This window comes from Seriola lalandi, unplaced genomic scaffold, assembly GCF_002814215.2.
Source record: "Seriola lalandi dorsalis isolate HSWRI2012SDOR001 ecotype SW California unplaced genomic scaffold, Sedor1 jcf7180002054641, whole genome shotgun sequence".
NCBI lineage: Eukaryota > Metazoa > Chordata > Actinopteri > Carangiformes > Carangidae > Seriola > Seriola lalandi.
The window spans coordinates 354,624-370,736 of record NW_019525194.1 but is presented as its reverse complement, the minus strand read 5'-3'; the positions used below and the strand labels follow the sequence as shown (position 1 = coordinate 370,736).

The following is a 16,113-nucleotide window of genomic DNA, read 5'->3' as shown; positions in this document are numbered from 1 at the left end:
GCTTTTATTCAGCTGTATGTATTCACGGGAAACCTGGTGATATTAATTGAAAATGTATCCAATATTTATCGTGAAAATATATAATATAAGAGTTTTGTATATATGACGAAAACATTTATCAATATATATATATAGTATTTTTTATTGGTGGTACATCTTCAATAAAGTTCCGGCGTGTATTTCCGGTGACTGGCACACAGCGGCGGAAACGCAAAGCTGCTGTGTAATTGTTCAGTTTAGCTGCCGGAGCAGCTCAGTCTATCTGTGAAAAACACTTTATTCAGATTAAATATGCCGGATTATTTGGGAGATGACCAAAGGAAGACAAAGGAAGAGGAAAAGGATGACGCACCTATCAGAGGTATGTGTAAAAATAACATTAAATTCTTAAAAACAGTCAAATGTTCTTTACTGTCAAGGAGCTAACTAATATTAGCTCCGGAGCTAACGTTTGCTCAGCTCGTTGAACAAACTGCTACTGTTTACAACAAACTAAAATAACTGTTGTCGTTCAGTAAACATACATTTTAAGATGTCTTTGGTGTAAATAGTTAACGCTAACATAAAATGTGTAAACATGTATGAGATAAACTATACTGCTCGGTCCGACACCAATGCTAGCGGCCTACTGACATTGTCAGAGTGCAAAATCATTGATGTTGTTTTCATCTTTATCACAGCTTTGGATGAAGGGGACATTGCGCTGCTGAAAACCTATGTAAGTATAACCTTAGAAAGCTTTGCACCAATTCTGATCAACGTGTCTAAGCTGTAAAATTGGCCAAATGTGAATTATTAATCATTCTAAGTTGAACTAAATCGTTGCTCGCTGTTTATCGCCAGGGTCAAAGCACCTACTCGAGACAGATCAAACAAGTGGAAGATGACATCCAGCAGCTGCTCAAAAAGATCAACGAGCTGACAGGTGCGTGATAGAGCCATAAATACACTTTTAATGACAACAGAGCTGTTTGTTGGTGACAGTGGAAAAGGTTGCCATTTTCTCAGATTTTGTGAGAAACCCACTGACTGGCTGCTTTCTACTGTGTTTGTTTTGGCTTTGCCAGGCATCAAGGAGTCAGACACTGGCCTGGCTCCACCAGCTCTCTGGGATCTTGCTGCTGACAAGCAGACTCTGCAGAGTGAACAGCCGCTGCAGGTGGCAAGGTAAAGCAAACTGGGTTGTAACTGTAAAGCGATCAAAGTATGTTTGAGTCAATATTAATGTGTACTTGTGCGACAAAACACAATAATTTGGAAGTATGTTTGGATACATTTCCGATCTGTGCAATATTTAATTTAATATGGACTGAGAGGCATTTGCTGTTATAACCAGGACAAGACTACATTCAATCAATATTAAAATCAAGCTCAAGGCAGTATCTTATAGAACGGTGTTGCTGCTGTATCAAAACCTCTCCTAACTTCCATTTGCACAAGGTTTTGAAATTTATAATTATCTTTTTCTGTCCCCACAGATGCACAAAGATCATCAACGCAGACTCAGAGGACCCAAAATACATAATCAATGTCAAACAGTTTGCCAAGTTTGTGGTGGACCTGAGCGACCAGGTGGCTCCAACTGACATCGAGGAGGGCATGAGAGTTGGGTGAGGCACGATTATTATTATTATTATATAATATATTTATAAGTATCAAATATCATTAACATGTCATCACATTTATCTGTGTTAATTATCTTGTGAAACAATCTCTTCCAGTGTTGACAGAAACAAGTATCAGATCCATATTCCTCTGCCTCCAAAGATTGATCCCACTGTCACCATGATGCAGGTATGAATCCACACAAGGGCTCATATGAATATATCACTGTTTGAGCTTGTTACATATCAAAATAAAAGTTTTGGACAGAAAATTTGGAATTATTTTTCTAGGACATTTAAAATGAATATATAATGAATGCTGCAATTTCCAGATGAAAAAGAAGCTGCAGTATTTCATGCAGGAATCCTTTTCAGCTCTAATAATGACTCTTTGTCCAAATGTAGGTGGAGGAGAAGCCTGATGTGACCTACAGTGATGTTGGTGGATGTAAGGAGCAGATCGAGAAGCTGAGAGAAGTGGTTGAGACCCCTCTGCTGCATGTGAGTGTTCACAAACGCTCCTCGTCGATTTATGGAAATCCAGTCCGCTTCTGGGGGTTTTTCTAACACCTGTCCAGAATAAAACGTCTCCTCTCTGCCATGTGCAAGAGACTACAGACACATACCTCCATCCTCTACTGATCATTAACACTTACCTTCTTCCTCTCCTCACCAGCCTGAGAGGTTTGTCAATCTGGGTATTGAGCCCCCAAAAGGTGTGCTGCTGTTCGGGCCCCCTGGAACAGGAAAGACCCTGTGTGCCCGAGCTGTGGCCAACAGGACGGACGCCTGCTTCATCAGAGTCATCGGCTCCGAGCTGGTGCAGAAGTATGTGGGAGAGGTGAGACTGCAGAGGCTAGAGGAGCTCCCAGGTCAAAGAGTAGCAGCTCTTTAATTGTCAATGTGGACAAAAAGATTAAATATTTTTCTTTCTCCCGTCTGTGTTTGTTTGTAGGGAGCCAGGATGGTGCGTGAGCTCTTTGAGATGGCCCGCACTAAGAAGGCCTGTCTGATCTTCTTTGATGAAATTGATGCCATTGGAGGTAAAGCTCGCCCCAATGTCCCATTCTTCTATGTGTTAAAATGTTATATTTATGGTTGTTGTGTGATCCTTTGAATATGGCCGAAACAGTGCTTGTTGGTGATTCTAACCAGAGGGTGACACTGGAGTGGATTTACGCTCCTGTCCCAATCCCAGAAGAATGACTCCTGTCCCCTCCCGTCCCATTAGGGGACTCTGACTCCATTGTTGGTGATGGTATTTTTTACAGTGTTTCCCCCAGTTTGAGAATTTACTTTTGCTGGGTGACACATTGTGTGACCGATGTGCATCCACAGAATCATGCAGTTTAGAGGGGGAGAGTGTAACCCAATTTTCTGTATCTAAAGTTTACAGATGTCCCCTAAACACCTCAAGTGCAGGCAATTAGTAGACACTAGCTGGTGGCTGCACACAGAGGAGTCTCTTGTCTCCACTCAGTTACTGCAGTGCAGCTCAGAAAGGTGTGTGGCTGAAACTTATTTAGTTTGAAAAGAGTGAAATAAGGTTCTAATGCCAGATGCGTTGGCTCTACATAAAAAATGTTGTCTTTTGTCCTATCATGAAATATTGATTGTTATTTTTAAAAGCAATGTAAAGAGCCAAACTGAATTGTAATAAAATTTATATAATTGTAGAATCAATTTTAAGATAAATACGATCCTCCCTCGTGCTGTGTTTGTACCTTACAGGTGCACGTTTTGATGACGGCGCCGGAGGAGACAACGAGGTCCAGAGGACCATGCTGGAGCTCATCAACCAACTGGATGGCTTCGACCCTCGTGGCAACATCAAAGTTCTGATGGCCACCAACAGACCGGACACACTGGACCCAGCCCTGATGAGACCCGGACGTCTGGACAGGAAGATCGAGTTCAGCCTGCCTGACCTGGAGGTAAGTTATATTCTTATCAGTCAACAATAACACCATCATGACATTGGGTTATATCTGCTCATCTCTACTTCACGTTTATGTATTTTTCTAACTCTGTAGCTGCTTACAAGAGTCATTTTCCTCTCACGAACTTCTTGACCTCACTCCTGTTCATTTTGTGTTTAAGGGTCGCACACACATCTTCAAGATCCATGCCCGCTCTATGAGTGTGGAGAGAGACATTCGCTTTGAGCTGCTGGCTCGCCTCTGTCCCAACAGCACTGGTAAGACTGACACAGCAGCATTCAGTCCCTGATCTGTCCTTCACATTCTCACTAGATCTCCCACCTCTCTTCATCCTCACTGATATGCTTATTAAAACAGCTTCTACTTCTGTAGCTCGTTTGGTTCATTCCAGGCTCACAGGGACATGGATAAACATTTGGAGTCTGTAATTCTTCTCAGTTGCAGCTAGTGTGCATAAGACTTCCAGTCTGCACTCAGTGTCTGTAGTACTGATGTTTGGCCACAAGGGTGAACTGTCACATAACTCTGTCACTGTCCAAAGAAAACCATGTCTTTGACTTAACAGATTCAAATTCTCATTCTTCATAAATCTTCAAATCCAGTGAACGGTGCATCGTCACCGTTCACTGGGTTTTTAAGGTTGTTACTGTCCTGTGGTATATACAAGTATCTCAACCAAAACCGGGAAATCTCCAAAATTAGAGGGTATTCTACAACGACTGAACTTCCTGTTCATTCTGTAAGCAAAATGTGACGTGTTTCCTTCCAGGCGCTGAGATCCGCAGCGTGTGCACAGAGGCAGGCATGTTCGCCATCAGAGCCCGCAGGAAGATCGCCACAGAGAAAGACTTCCTGGAGGCCGTTAACAAGGTCATCAAGTCCTACGCCAAGTTCAGCGCCACTCCCAGATACATGACCTACAACTGAGCGTGTGTGTGCCTGTTTGTGAGAGTTTCCACTTTGCCTTTTTATCATCAAAGAAGCAAAAAACTGCGTTAAAACATTGTCCTTCATTGTCATTTGTTCACTTAAAAATAAAGTTTATTCCAAATATAAGTCTCAGTGCTTTGTAAAATAACCACATGGTAACTTTAAAGGCCTCCCGTGTAAGACAGTAACAACTAAAGCTTTTTTTAGAAATAAAACAGGTTTTATGCTAAAATATCAACTGACAGACTGTTATATAACATTTGTGTTGGATTCAGACTCAAACAGCAGTGAAAATGTAACAAATATGACACTACATGTGACCAGTGATGGTTATTTCTGCTGGTTTAAATACAGCATTACACAGAAATGCAGCTGAAACCATATTGACTATCAGTACACAACTTCTCAGTAACCATTAACATTTGATACCAGCATTATGATGATGAGAGACAGCTTCTGGACTGTTTCACAAGTTTCTTGGATAAAAGCAGCAGCTTAACTTTAAATCTCAGTTCTCCCAGCAGAACAGTGACAACTTAAACACAATTACAAAAATATGTTAAAAGTGCAACCCTCCCGAAAGAGAGAGAGAGAGGATATACAGGAATAAGGCTGTAGGTTCCTCAGCTGGAAATTTAGTCCTGGATTTCTGATTGAATAAAAGCCTCAAAGCTGCCCTCTGTATTGCTGCTTTGGGCACTTTCACAAGGTTGTCAAAATCTGGAGTGCTTCATGAGAAGGAGATGATTGCTGATTGCTCATCACTCCTATTGTCGGGTTTGCCTCAGTTGTTTTGTGTCAGGACTGCTGCTGCGGTTCGATCTCGGTCAAAGACGTCTCGTCAGGTCGTCTCATTGGCCGGAGCAGCTGCTGGGTGGGAGTGAGTGTTGACAGTGTAGCACGGCGTCATGGACTGTGGGGAACACCATGTCTGTGGTCATGACCCCCGTGAAGAACTGTAAGGTGTCCAGCTCAACCAATAGGCCTCCTAGTAGATTAAAGCAGAGTGTAGAGTAGCACCATTCAGACACAAGGCAATTCAAAGTGCTTTCCAGAGGCATGGAAATACTTAAACAATAGAACATTAAGATGACATTAAAATAGCATTGGAAAACAATAAAAACAAATTTGAATAAATATATTTGAATAAGTCATATCAAGATTGCATAAAATCAGGTAGGAAACTTAAGACACCATTTTAAAAGAAGTGCTGCAGTGATAAAAGACACTAACAGAAAGCAAATGCACAAGATTAAAAAGATGTTATGTATGTGATTTATTGATGAGCTGCAGCAGATAGCAATGTTTTAAACCCTGATTTAAATGAGCTGACAGATTCAGCTGATCTCAGGTGTTCAGGTAGTTTGTTCCACAGGTGAGGAGCAAAGAAAATAAAATCTGCTTCACCTTGTTTGGTTGTGATTCTGGGAACACTGAGTTAACGTGTCCCAGAGGACCTCAGGTCTGGATGCTTCAGATCATACAAGTAGATCAGAGATGTGTTTCGGCCAAAGACCAAAAACAATGAAAAAGATTCATCTCGACCAGATTCCTCCTCCCCTGATTCTCCTGATTAGATTATAGTGAGCTGGTTACTCAGTGTAATTCTGCTGTGGAGATCAGAGGGCCTTTCTCAAGCAACTGACACTCAGCTGTCAGTTTATTAGGAACAACTAGCTAAAACTAATGCAGTCTAATACAAGAAGTCCTCCTTAATGAAGGTTATTATGTTGGAGGCTGTTACACTGTTATACTAACAAGTGTTTCTAATATGCAATCTACCCTGGGTTGGTTTTAGCGAGGTCTATCTAATAAACCTTTCCTTTCCCTAGTATGTTAATGCTAATGATAGCAACTCTTCTGATAACAGAACAGATAAACTGCACTTTCCAACAAACAGGAAACATGTTGTCATGGATACAGTGAGTTAAACCGTGTTTTTTTCAGTCCATGTTTGTTTACATTTTGTAAAATAAAGTGTAGTGAATGATCTATTTTAAGTTCCTGTTTGTTATGTACCATTGGTACTGACAACTATTACTGATCACTGACTGAGGAACTTCTTCTTTCTCTGATCTCTAATTAGATTTACGGAGGTTTATTTGCAGTGGTGTTCTCATGTCTGTGTGTTCAGGTTTGACTGAATCCTGACTCAGAATTTTGTCTGATGTGTGTTTGAGATGTTTTTGAATGTTGATATTTAATGACTTGATAATTTAATCTTATTCATCTGAGGAGATCAGTTTGAGTGTTTTGATACAATATGTGAATAAATGTGACCAGTAATGTCAGACATGAGGAGCTCTCAGCCCTTTTTATCTTGTCAAAGTAGCTCTCAGAGTAAAAAAGGTTGAAGACCCCTGATCTACTGTGTATTTGTCCTCTTTTCTCAGTAAAAGACCAAATAATGATATATCTTATTCCTCTGTGCAACTGAGCTCCATATGTTTATTAACTATTAAAATACATCAGTGAGTGTCTCATAAAACTGCAGTAGCATCCACTGATACACTTATACACAAAAATCATCATGATTACTTACTGCTGCAGCCGGCTATAACCACCAGGACATCAACGGCTGCATAGTCTTTAATGACCTGTTGAAACAGACACAGACTTACTGGGTGAAAATAAGATGAAGGTCTGTTTACACAACAGACTTCTACAACTGAAGAATCCTACAAGCTTTCCTGAACTGAAAGTGCAGCAGCACATGAGCAAACACGTAAAGATTTGAACATGTACATGTTCTGTTGTTTTAGTGACCCTGACATTGAAAACAGCCTCCACTGAGAAAAAGGAAGGACCTGTTTGATGGCTTTGGCTCCCACAGAGTCGATGAAGTTTACGGGCGTCCAGTCCAGGATGATGAAGTGGACGGTGCTCGGAGGATTAAGGAAGATGGACTGCTCCGAGGCTGACATGCTGCATCTGTCCCCCGATCGGCCGTTTCTCTGCTCCTCCGCCACGTTGTTGTAGGACACAACCTCGTGGGTCACTTCCTCCTTCTTGTACTAGAACCAATCAAAGAGGCTGATTTTTAGCTTTGGATTTCAACAAGCCAGAAGGTATCCTGGGCTAAAACAATGTGATAAATAACAGGTTAGTTTTGTGTATTTTTGATACTAAAACTGCGAGGAGCCACAGAAATGTCCAATTGTACCTATGGGGTTTTAAGTAGGTGTAAGCTTTGCAAATATATGTCTAGATAGCATGATGAAAATGTCTTTTTCCCCTTCACTATTACTACAAGTAACCATGCGTTGGATACAATACATGTTCTTTATATTTTACTGACTTTACTGTTTTTCTTGACAGAATTTCTGCACTCAGTTCAATCATTGCCTTAAAAGTTCAATCATTTCCTTAAAAGTTGAGTGCAGAAAGCTGAGTGCAGAAATTCTAAAGGGCAACTGAGGCCTGAGGAACATGGCTACTGTACATAAGTAGCCATGTCCCCAACACGATGGACACGCTAACGCAAATATGCTGCGTGCGTCATATTTACACCGTCAACAAATGTGACAGTGTACATACACACAACGTGTAACCAGGGAGAGAAGACAGGAGGAGGACAACTCACTTTGACACAGATCTTGGATGGAGAGTTGTTGCTGCTGTTTGCCTTCTTCTCCTTCTGTTTTTTTATGGCTTTGCGAGCAGCTTGTATGTGTTCAGGGTTTACGCCTGTCTGTTAAGACATCAACAACAGTGACACACATTGACTAGTTGAAAACCAGATCATTAGATACGGATCCATCACCACAGTCCCTATGAATGACCATCATTTACCGCACAGTCATGTGAGTGGTACTGATTTTCTCATCTAACTGCTAAGTCAGTATCCCAGTTTGAAACACTACTCAAAACATCCTTCTATAAGCAGCTTTTAATTCTTCTGTTAACTGTCAGCATTGCACTAGGAGGGTTCTTAGAAAAGACTCATGGACTAAAGACTTATCATTATTATTATTATTATTATTATTATTATGTGTGTTCCTTGTCACTGGTATTATTTTATTCTACATTGTGCTCCACAGTGTTTTCAGTTTCAACACTGTTTACACAATTACAGATTTAATCAAATGGCCAAATACACTCAGTCCAGTCAGTTTATTAGAAACACCTACCAAAACAGTCCTGCAATAAATCCTCCTGCATGAAGGTTATAATGTTCAGTTTTTATTCAAACTGTTTTAAAGATGTGTTGATTCAACTGTGTGATCACTTTTGGAGGACATAGTTTGTGATGCTGTTCAACTGTTATTTATCTGTTACTTAGCCTACCCTTAACATAAAGGGGATGGACAAAATAATAGAAACACTTGTCTCTATAACGCAATAGAGTTCAACAGCACCACAAACTGCTGCCTCCAAAATGATCATGAAGTTGAAACAACATCTCTAAAACAGTTTGAATAAAAACTGAACATCATAACTTGCATGAAGGACTGCTGCTCTTAAAGAATCTGCCACAAAATTGTTTTCAAATCCATATAATTACATGTCCCTGGGTAACAGTAATAACAGCCTACATGGTAACAACATTTGTAAATTGTAGATAATTTCACCTTTCAAAACCTGGTGAGAAACAGTTTAAGTCCACTGATAATAGATGTGGAAAACAATAATAATAAAAAAATGGGATAAGGTTTTTCCTCCTGTAAAGTACTCTAAAAACACACACATAAGTATATGCATGCACGCGCGCACACACACACACACACACACACACACACACACACACACACTGGATAGGATTACCTTCTCCTTGAGGGTGTTCACATAAAGGTCACTGTTGGCAAAGTAGATTGACGAGTTGGAGTGGAAAATCTTAATCCCCTCGTACTCAGCAGCCTGGGAACAAAACACAAATCACAAACGTTCAGAGCAACAGACAGGGTGGGAAACTTTTACCCTGGGTTCAGACTGACATGGTGTATTTTTTTTTTTTCATAGACTCACCTCTTCATACTCATCCACATCACAGTACAGCCCAGTACCTGGAACGTGGCCTAAAACAGCACTTTTGGGGCTAAAACACAAAAAGAGACATCAGAAGCACTTCAGTGTAGGTAGGTATTGTATTGTGTGAACACCACATTCTTCTGCTAACATGCATGGAGCACCGCTCAAGCCTGTATTTACATGCTATGATATGTGGCATTCATTTTCAGACTGAAAATCATCAGTACCTCTGTGTTCTGTAGATGACTGTTAGTATGGCGAATGCGACCGCCACCAGGAGGCCGTAATCTAGGCCCAACAGCACAGATGCTACAAAGGCTACGAGCCAGATGGCCTGAGAGAGAAAAGAGAAGAACAGATATAAACCAACATGAGCATTAAAACACAGGTAAAACACAAATAGCTACATCCTCTTTTCTTCCTATGAGAGGGAAAGACTGTCACACAAAGGCATGTGATGGAGGCTTCTCATGCCTCTTTTTCTTTCAGTAAGGATAGAAAGACATCACATTTAACCTGACAATGATCGACTGATGTTTAAAATGATACATTAAAGGTCCGATACAGTATAAAGGTAAACGTCCATCTGTTGTTTGATTATAAAGCAGGTCTATGTTCTATATTAATGTACTGTGAAAGTATAAAAGCCTCAGTCCAAAGAAAAATGCACACAGCCTGTATTTAGAAACTGAGCCTTAAAACCAGCCGTCAGGACTTCTGGACCTTTTGGATGTCACAACAAGGCAGGCACCACTCTCAGCCATGCCCAAAGAGAGGCTCAGAGTCTCCTCTCTTCTGATTGGCTCTCTGACCTGTTGTTACTAGAGCTCCAGAGAGAAGCCTGGGAGAGGAGATGTAAAACTACATTGAGATGGTTTTTGGTTCTTAAAACCACAAATATATCTTCTTATGCATCAACACTGTTAATAAAACAAAGGAGAAGAGGAAAATGTGGGACCTTTAAACACCTCAAACTTGCAAATTTGTAACCCTCAGACCTTCATTTTGTTCTAAAAATGTACCTATCAACTTCGAAAAGTGAAACAAAGATTACAAATCTATGTTAAACTATGTTTAACTCTATATGGTTTTCTGTCAAGGTGGACCATGGAGTTGAACTGAACTTTGATGAGATTGGATTTCCCTTTACTGTCAAGAATCCTTCTGAGGTTTGCCTTGCGTCACAAGCAAACTAAGTTTCTCATACTGTACATAAAAAAACACTTAAGTTTTTCTTCCTATTTTTGCTGTAAAGTAAGAGGGCCTGTGTTCCACCATTTCTGTAACTTGGCCAAAATGCTTACTTATATTAGCAGACAATCTCTAATGTTTTGAAGCCACATTCAAGTAAGTCATTGTATTCTTATTACACACACAGGATGTGTTGCTCATGGTAACAAGATTATTACGACATGCAGTTTAAATCACATTCATCTAGAACCACAGTGAATTAAAAAGTACAGAATAAGACGCAGATCAGCTCATTTTGCATCAGCAGGTTTCTGCCATTTCTGATGTTAAGTTTGATTTCACACACTGACCAGCTCAATCTTACTGGTCCTCCATAGAGTAGGAATGTCTCTGATCTGTTTGAACATCCCCAACAAGTTCACCATGATGATGGCAGCCAGCGCAGTCTGAGAAACAGAACAGAAGATAATACAACATCAGAACAAAACTATACAGAAACCCATTAGAAAACACTGGCAGTCTTTTCTACTGTTGTAGTTATTGTTCAACAGTCTGAGAAGAAAATGAAAGTGTCTGCAGCTCCGCCTTTGACCGCGAGCTGCCAGACGAGAAGCTGGAGCTCCACAGCTTCACCCACCTGAGGGAGTGGCTGAAAGACAAAACCGATGGCCACCACCACCAGCAGCACCACGAGAGACGCCAGCAGCCCTGCGATCTGAACAAACACACAAAGCGATAACTGTGTCAGTATTATCTCTTACTGTAATTATGGTTTTACGACACTAATTTAGAGTTAGATAGTGGGTGTGTGTGTGTGTGTGTGTGTGTGTGTGTGTGTGTGTTACCTGTGTTTTTCCTCCTGTGCTCTCTTGCACCAGGCTTCTTGACATGGAACAAGTGATGGCGAAGGTTTGGAAGAAAGAGCTGACGAGGTTACACAGACCGAGAGCAATCAGTTCCTGAAAGCAGAGCAAGTGTAGCCAAATTTAGTGGAATGAAAATGTGAACTTTTCCTGCAGCTTGTTAGGCAGTGAAGAAATACTTCACTACAGTTTGCAGATAAGAAGGAGGCAGATGTTGATACTTGCAAATGATATTGAACTCCAGAGGTCAACCACGCCATCAAGGACATCAAGGACAGGATGATCAAGCTTAGCTGAAGTTAAACTGACTTCTCTTCTACAGGCAGTCCAGTGTGCCAGATATCAGCTATATGCCATCATATTTATATTATGAAATTAGATTTATTTCTAATTTCTTTTGTATTTTATGCCTAGTACTACTATCATACAGCGTATTAATACTGCAATAAGGTCTTCTTAATGTTGTGACCTAGTCTTGATTGTCAAAACCATATGACTGGTGTTTATGTTGTCTAGTTTCCTTGTCTTTGGGCTGCGTGAACAAAAACACAACATGGTCATTGGTTTCCACTGCAACTCAGACCAAACAAAACAAGAGACCTGGTTACTGAGAGATATAATACTGTAGTAACCTGTAACTAACCAGCAACATGTTTTGGTTGGAATTATTTAAAATAAAAGTGCTGCTACATTTAATGATCACTCCCTTCATACCTGCACTGTCCCTTCATTCTATAACCACATACAAGGCAAGAAACCAGCTTTCTCCAGAACAAATCAAAGCTAGGGAAATCAGGTTTCTCTAGTTCCTTACTCCAATTAAAGATAAAAGCCGAGTTTCTCTTTTACATGATCTTTAGGAAATCAGCTTACTGGAGCTTACTGTAACACACTTCATGCAAACATATTGCTCCATGACAGAGTTCATTGTGTCAGCACCTGCAGCTTGTCAGATGTCTACACTCACCTGGTTGCCGTCCACACTGTACCCGTGCTTCAGGGCAAAGATCTTGGCCAGTGACATGCCCATTGAGAATCCTACAATGGCCACAGCGAAGGAGTCTGTGACCAGACTGGGTAACAGAGAGAACTGTGGGGCAGCGGGGGGGAGAAGCCTGATAACACATAGGAAAACATTGGAAGTACATTGATCCCTGTGTTTAAATATTTATATTATATTTTATGACGGTTCCTTTTACAGAATTGACGTGGAGAACAAGGGCCCAAAGCTACAAAATTAATACAATTAATATAAAGAATAGAACACTTTTGTTTTAGCCCCCATTTTTTATGAGTTGAAATAAAATACTTTTTCTAATCTCACAAAAGGTGTCTTTCTCTAAAATCTGGTTCATAAATGTGTTTAAATGTGTGTCAGTGAGCATTTCTCCTCTGCATACCTAACAGGTGAGACATATCCATATGCTGATAACAAATCATGATTATTGCACACATTTGCCTTAGGCTGGTCACAATAAAAAGCTCCTTTGAATGTGCAATTTTATTTTGAAAAATGATTTTGCATCAGAACCCTTGTCCTAGAAATCCACAGCTCAGTGACAAATAAATGTCTTTTTTTCAAAATAAAGTGCACATTTTAGAGTGGCCTTCAATTTGAACAGCCATGGGCAGGTGGATGGATTATCTTGGCAAGTGACAAACGCTCACCAACACGGATTTCAACACATTTGTATGTAATATTAAAGAGAGTGTGTATAGAAAAAAGTCTTAGATCTTTTGTTTCAACTAATAAAAAATGGAAGCAAAAACAAAAGTGTTGCAATTATATTTATTCAGTATAGATTAACACAAGTTCTATGCTACACTCAGACCTCAAAGTCAGAAAAATCCCATCCGAAGAACAAGTCTCTAAAATTCATGACATTTCTGACAATGAGAACCTAACAACTTACCCTGTTGGTATCTTCCCCACCACATCCACACTGTAGTCTTCTGACAAAGACAGGCCGTACGAGACGCCGGTTGACACGATGACGACAATGATCTCTCCAGGAATGGGAATGGGCAGTTTCTTTTTGAAGCGCTCGTTGATGTCTTTCACACCATACAGGAAGACGATACACACAAGGCCCAGGATGAGAGTGGTGATATTGGTGCTGGTGATGTCACTGAGCACAGCCTTGACGCTCTAGGGCATGAGAAACAGGACGGTTTGACCAATTATGATACATTTAAGCGATCTATTTTTTTGGATTTAGCAAACATACAACAACAAAACTACACCTTGAAAAAAGGTAAAAAGCTAAGATGCCCAACTATTGATACAAGGACGCTCCTCCCACCTCCAAACTCTCCAGAGGCCATTAAACTCACATAAATAGCAGAGAGGGGCCCACTAAAACGCTGTGTCTTCACCCCCAGCAGGTACTTTAACTGGGAGACGACAACATGCACAGCCGCTGCTGTGGTGAAGCCTCGCACCAGGGGTTCTGTGAGGTAGATCGCCACAAAGCCAAACCTGAGAAGACCAAAGATGATCTGACAGGAAGGAAAAAGAAATGAGGAAAGCGAGCAGAGAGAGGCAAGGGGATAAGGACAAGTTAAATATCTTTGTTTCAAATAAAAACATGAAATCAAGCCTTGGATGCGTCAACAGTGACTCAGACGTCCTGCTACTTTGAATGAAGTGATTTTTGAGTGAGAAGTTTGAGCAAACTGTATCACGTTACTGTGATGTTCTAACCAAACAGACACTCTGTGGGGGTTGAAGGCAGATCGACAGCAGCTCTCAGCTGCTCACTGAGTGTGTTGGTTGTTTTGACACTGACCTGGATGATTCCCACCAGGGTCGTGAGCACTACGGCCACCTGGACCCTCCTGGCGTCACGGGCCTCCACGTCCAGAACAGCAGACATGTTGGATCCGTTTGCAGGCAGGACATAAAACATTGAGTCAGGGGCTTCTCTCACGACAACACCCCCAATCATCAGACTTATAACTGCGAAGGTGCCTGCAGATCACATAGACAAACAAAACTTACTCTGTGATTTTGTTTGACCTTGTTATTTCATTTAAGTATTTGACCTCTGAGCAGCTCAGTTCCTCCCTCTCTTCTTTTTTGTTGTACCAATTCATCAGATGGACTCATAGGTTAGAGCTGACATTTGAAATGACTTGTACCTTGTTCTAGAAAAGAAAGTAGCTTTATGGATGAGATGTTTTGGGTCACTGAAATTGACTTGTGCAACTTGTGAATCTTTAAATGACCCCCCAGTGTGTGGGACAGACAGTCGGCAGTTTGAACACCTGGATGTGTGAAAAGGCCACTGACTAAACATTAAGAAGCTTTACAGCATAAGGAGGTAATTTAACACCACAAAAATAAATATTGTTCAAAAGGTTGATGGTGGTACAAAATCATTAAGTCACACTGACACTGGCAACAGATTTTCCACCACCAGTGCTAAATATACAGCCATGTGATGTGAGTGTGAACGACTGAATGAAACATAAAACATGAGCACTAAAATAAAAACCAGAGAATGAGGAATAGAAAATGCAACAGGTATCTCTGTCTTTCAACAACAGATTCACTCCACCTCAAAACTGTGTCTACTGCTGATAAACAAGAAGCTGCTTTATCCTTAAAGTTTTTTACCCCATTTTTTTTTTTTAAACTCCATTAAACGTTATCATCTGTTTCAACTACAACTACTGAAAGCAGAGCGTACTGTGCTAACTACAGAACACTTTTGGGTGGGGTAAAACCAAGCAGTAGCCTCCAGGGCTGAAAAATGAAGCCTACACTGAAATGCCAAAAACTGCAGTTCCTCTAATGGCCAAGAGCTAGGGGCAGAATCAGACACTGCCAAGGTGGCGACGGTGGAGCAGGTCACTGAAATGGAGGCTACGTCCGTATTTATTTACAGCCTATGGGTAAAACCTTCTGGCTGTTCATACTGGAGGTCTTCAGCGCAAGAAGAAGAGTGCATATAAACAGCCAACTCTTCTTCTAAATGGACTTTTTTTCACAGCAGACATTTTGACTTGTCATAGTAGGAAAAGCATGTGAGACTAATAACTTTAATAATGGCTCCAGTCTACTGTATTTAAGTGTCTCAGTTACATGTCCCACATGCATGATATCTGACATCCTGACCAGAACTATGGCGTTTAGACATTTTTGCAAACTGACACTCAGCTGTCAGTTTATCATCTAGCTAAAACTAATCCAGACTAATGACAGCAATCCTGCAATAACTCCTCCTTTCTTGAAACTGTGCTAAAGAGATGTTGATTCAACTGTAGCCTATGATCAATTTGGAGGCTGCAATTTGTGGTGCTGGTGAACTGCACTGTGTTATACTGACAGGTATTTCTATTATTTTTGTCTACCCCATTCAAATTAATGAGGGTTTGTTAAAAAACAGACATACCTCTTTAATGCAACACAGTCCAACAGCACCACAAGTTACAACCTCCAAAGTGATCATACAGTTGAGTCAACATCTCTTTAACAGTTTGAATAACTAGAATCACAACCTCATGGTTGTTTGCTCCACCAACCAGCCAAGTTGCAGGAAATATGCTCACAGTCTCTCCTTCCTGAGTTACAGTATTTGACCTTTTGGATATTAAATGTTATCACATCACAGA

The 16,113-nt window shown here is 40.7% G+C and overlaps 2 protein-coding genes across 2 annotated transcripts in view; one reads left to right on the top strand and one right to left on the bottom strand.

The window, feature by feature from the left end:
• Nucleotides 1-186: 186 nt before the first annotated feature.
• psmc2 (proteasome 26S subunit, ATPase 2) lies at nucleotides 187-4,600 on the top strand. The gene is made up of 12 exons (XM_023420398.2): nucleotides 187-361; nucleotides 681-718; nucleotides 844-925; nucleotides 1,068-1,167; nucleotides 1,479-1,610; nucleotides 1,722-1,794; nucleotides 2,010-2,105; nucleotides 2,281-2,445; nucleotides 2,560-2,647; nucleotides 3,336-3,538; nucleotides 3,705-3,801; nucleotides 4,314-4,600. The coding sequence occupies exons 1-12, from the start codon at nucleotides 292-294 to the stop codon at nucleotides 4,469-4,471; spliced, it is 1,302 nt and encodes a 433-aa protein (XP_023276166.1). The 5' UTR covers nucleotides 187-291; the 3' UTR covers nucleotides 4,472-4,600.
• Nucleotides 4,564-16,113, bottom strand: part of LOC111665407 (prestin) — a 16,815-nt gene continuing 5,265 nt past the window's right edge. The window contains 15 exon segments of the mRNA XM_023420396.2: nucleotides 4,564-5,363; nucleotides 5,365-5,462; nucleotides 7,017-7,071; nucleotides 7,282-7,488; nucleotides 8,058-8,165; nucleotides 9,239-9,331; nucleotides 9,440-9,509; nucleotides 9,670-9,776; nucleotides 10,984-11,079; nucleotides 11,271-11,348; nucleotides 11,479-11,592; nucleotides 12,464-12,611; nucleotides 13,410-13,645; nucleotides 13,831-13,995; nucleotides 14,286-14,467. Coding sequence (XP_023276164.2) covers nucleotides 5,316-5,363; nucleotides 5,365-5,462; nucleotides 7,017-7,071; nucleotides 7,282-7,488; nucleotides 8,058-8,165; nucleotides 9,239-9,331; nucleotides 9,440-9,509; nucleotides 9,670-9,776; nucleotides 10,984-11,079; nucleotides 11,271-11,348; nucleotides 11,479-11,592; nucleotides 12,464-12,611; nucleotides 13,410-13,645; nucleotides 13,831-13,995; nucleotides 14,286-14,467 — 1,805 coding nt within the window. The 3' untranslated portion in view covers nucleotides 4,564-5,315.

Bases quoted from the DNA above. Each gene is read 5' to 3' on its own strand.
- psmc2 (XM_023420398.2), top strand. From the start codon at position 292: ATGCCGGATTATTTGGGAGATGACCAAAGGAAGACAAAGGAAGAGGAA. The intron at 362-680 runs GTATGTGTAAAA...TCTTTATCACAG, and splicing joins GGATGACGCACCTATCAGAG to CTTTGGATGAAGGGGACATT. The intron at 3,539-3,704 runs GTAAGTTATATT...TTTGTGTTTAAG, and splicing joins TCAGCCTGCCTGACCTGGAG to GGTCGCACACACATCTTCAA.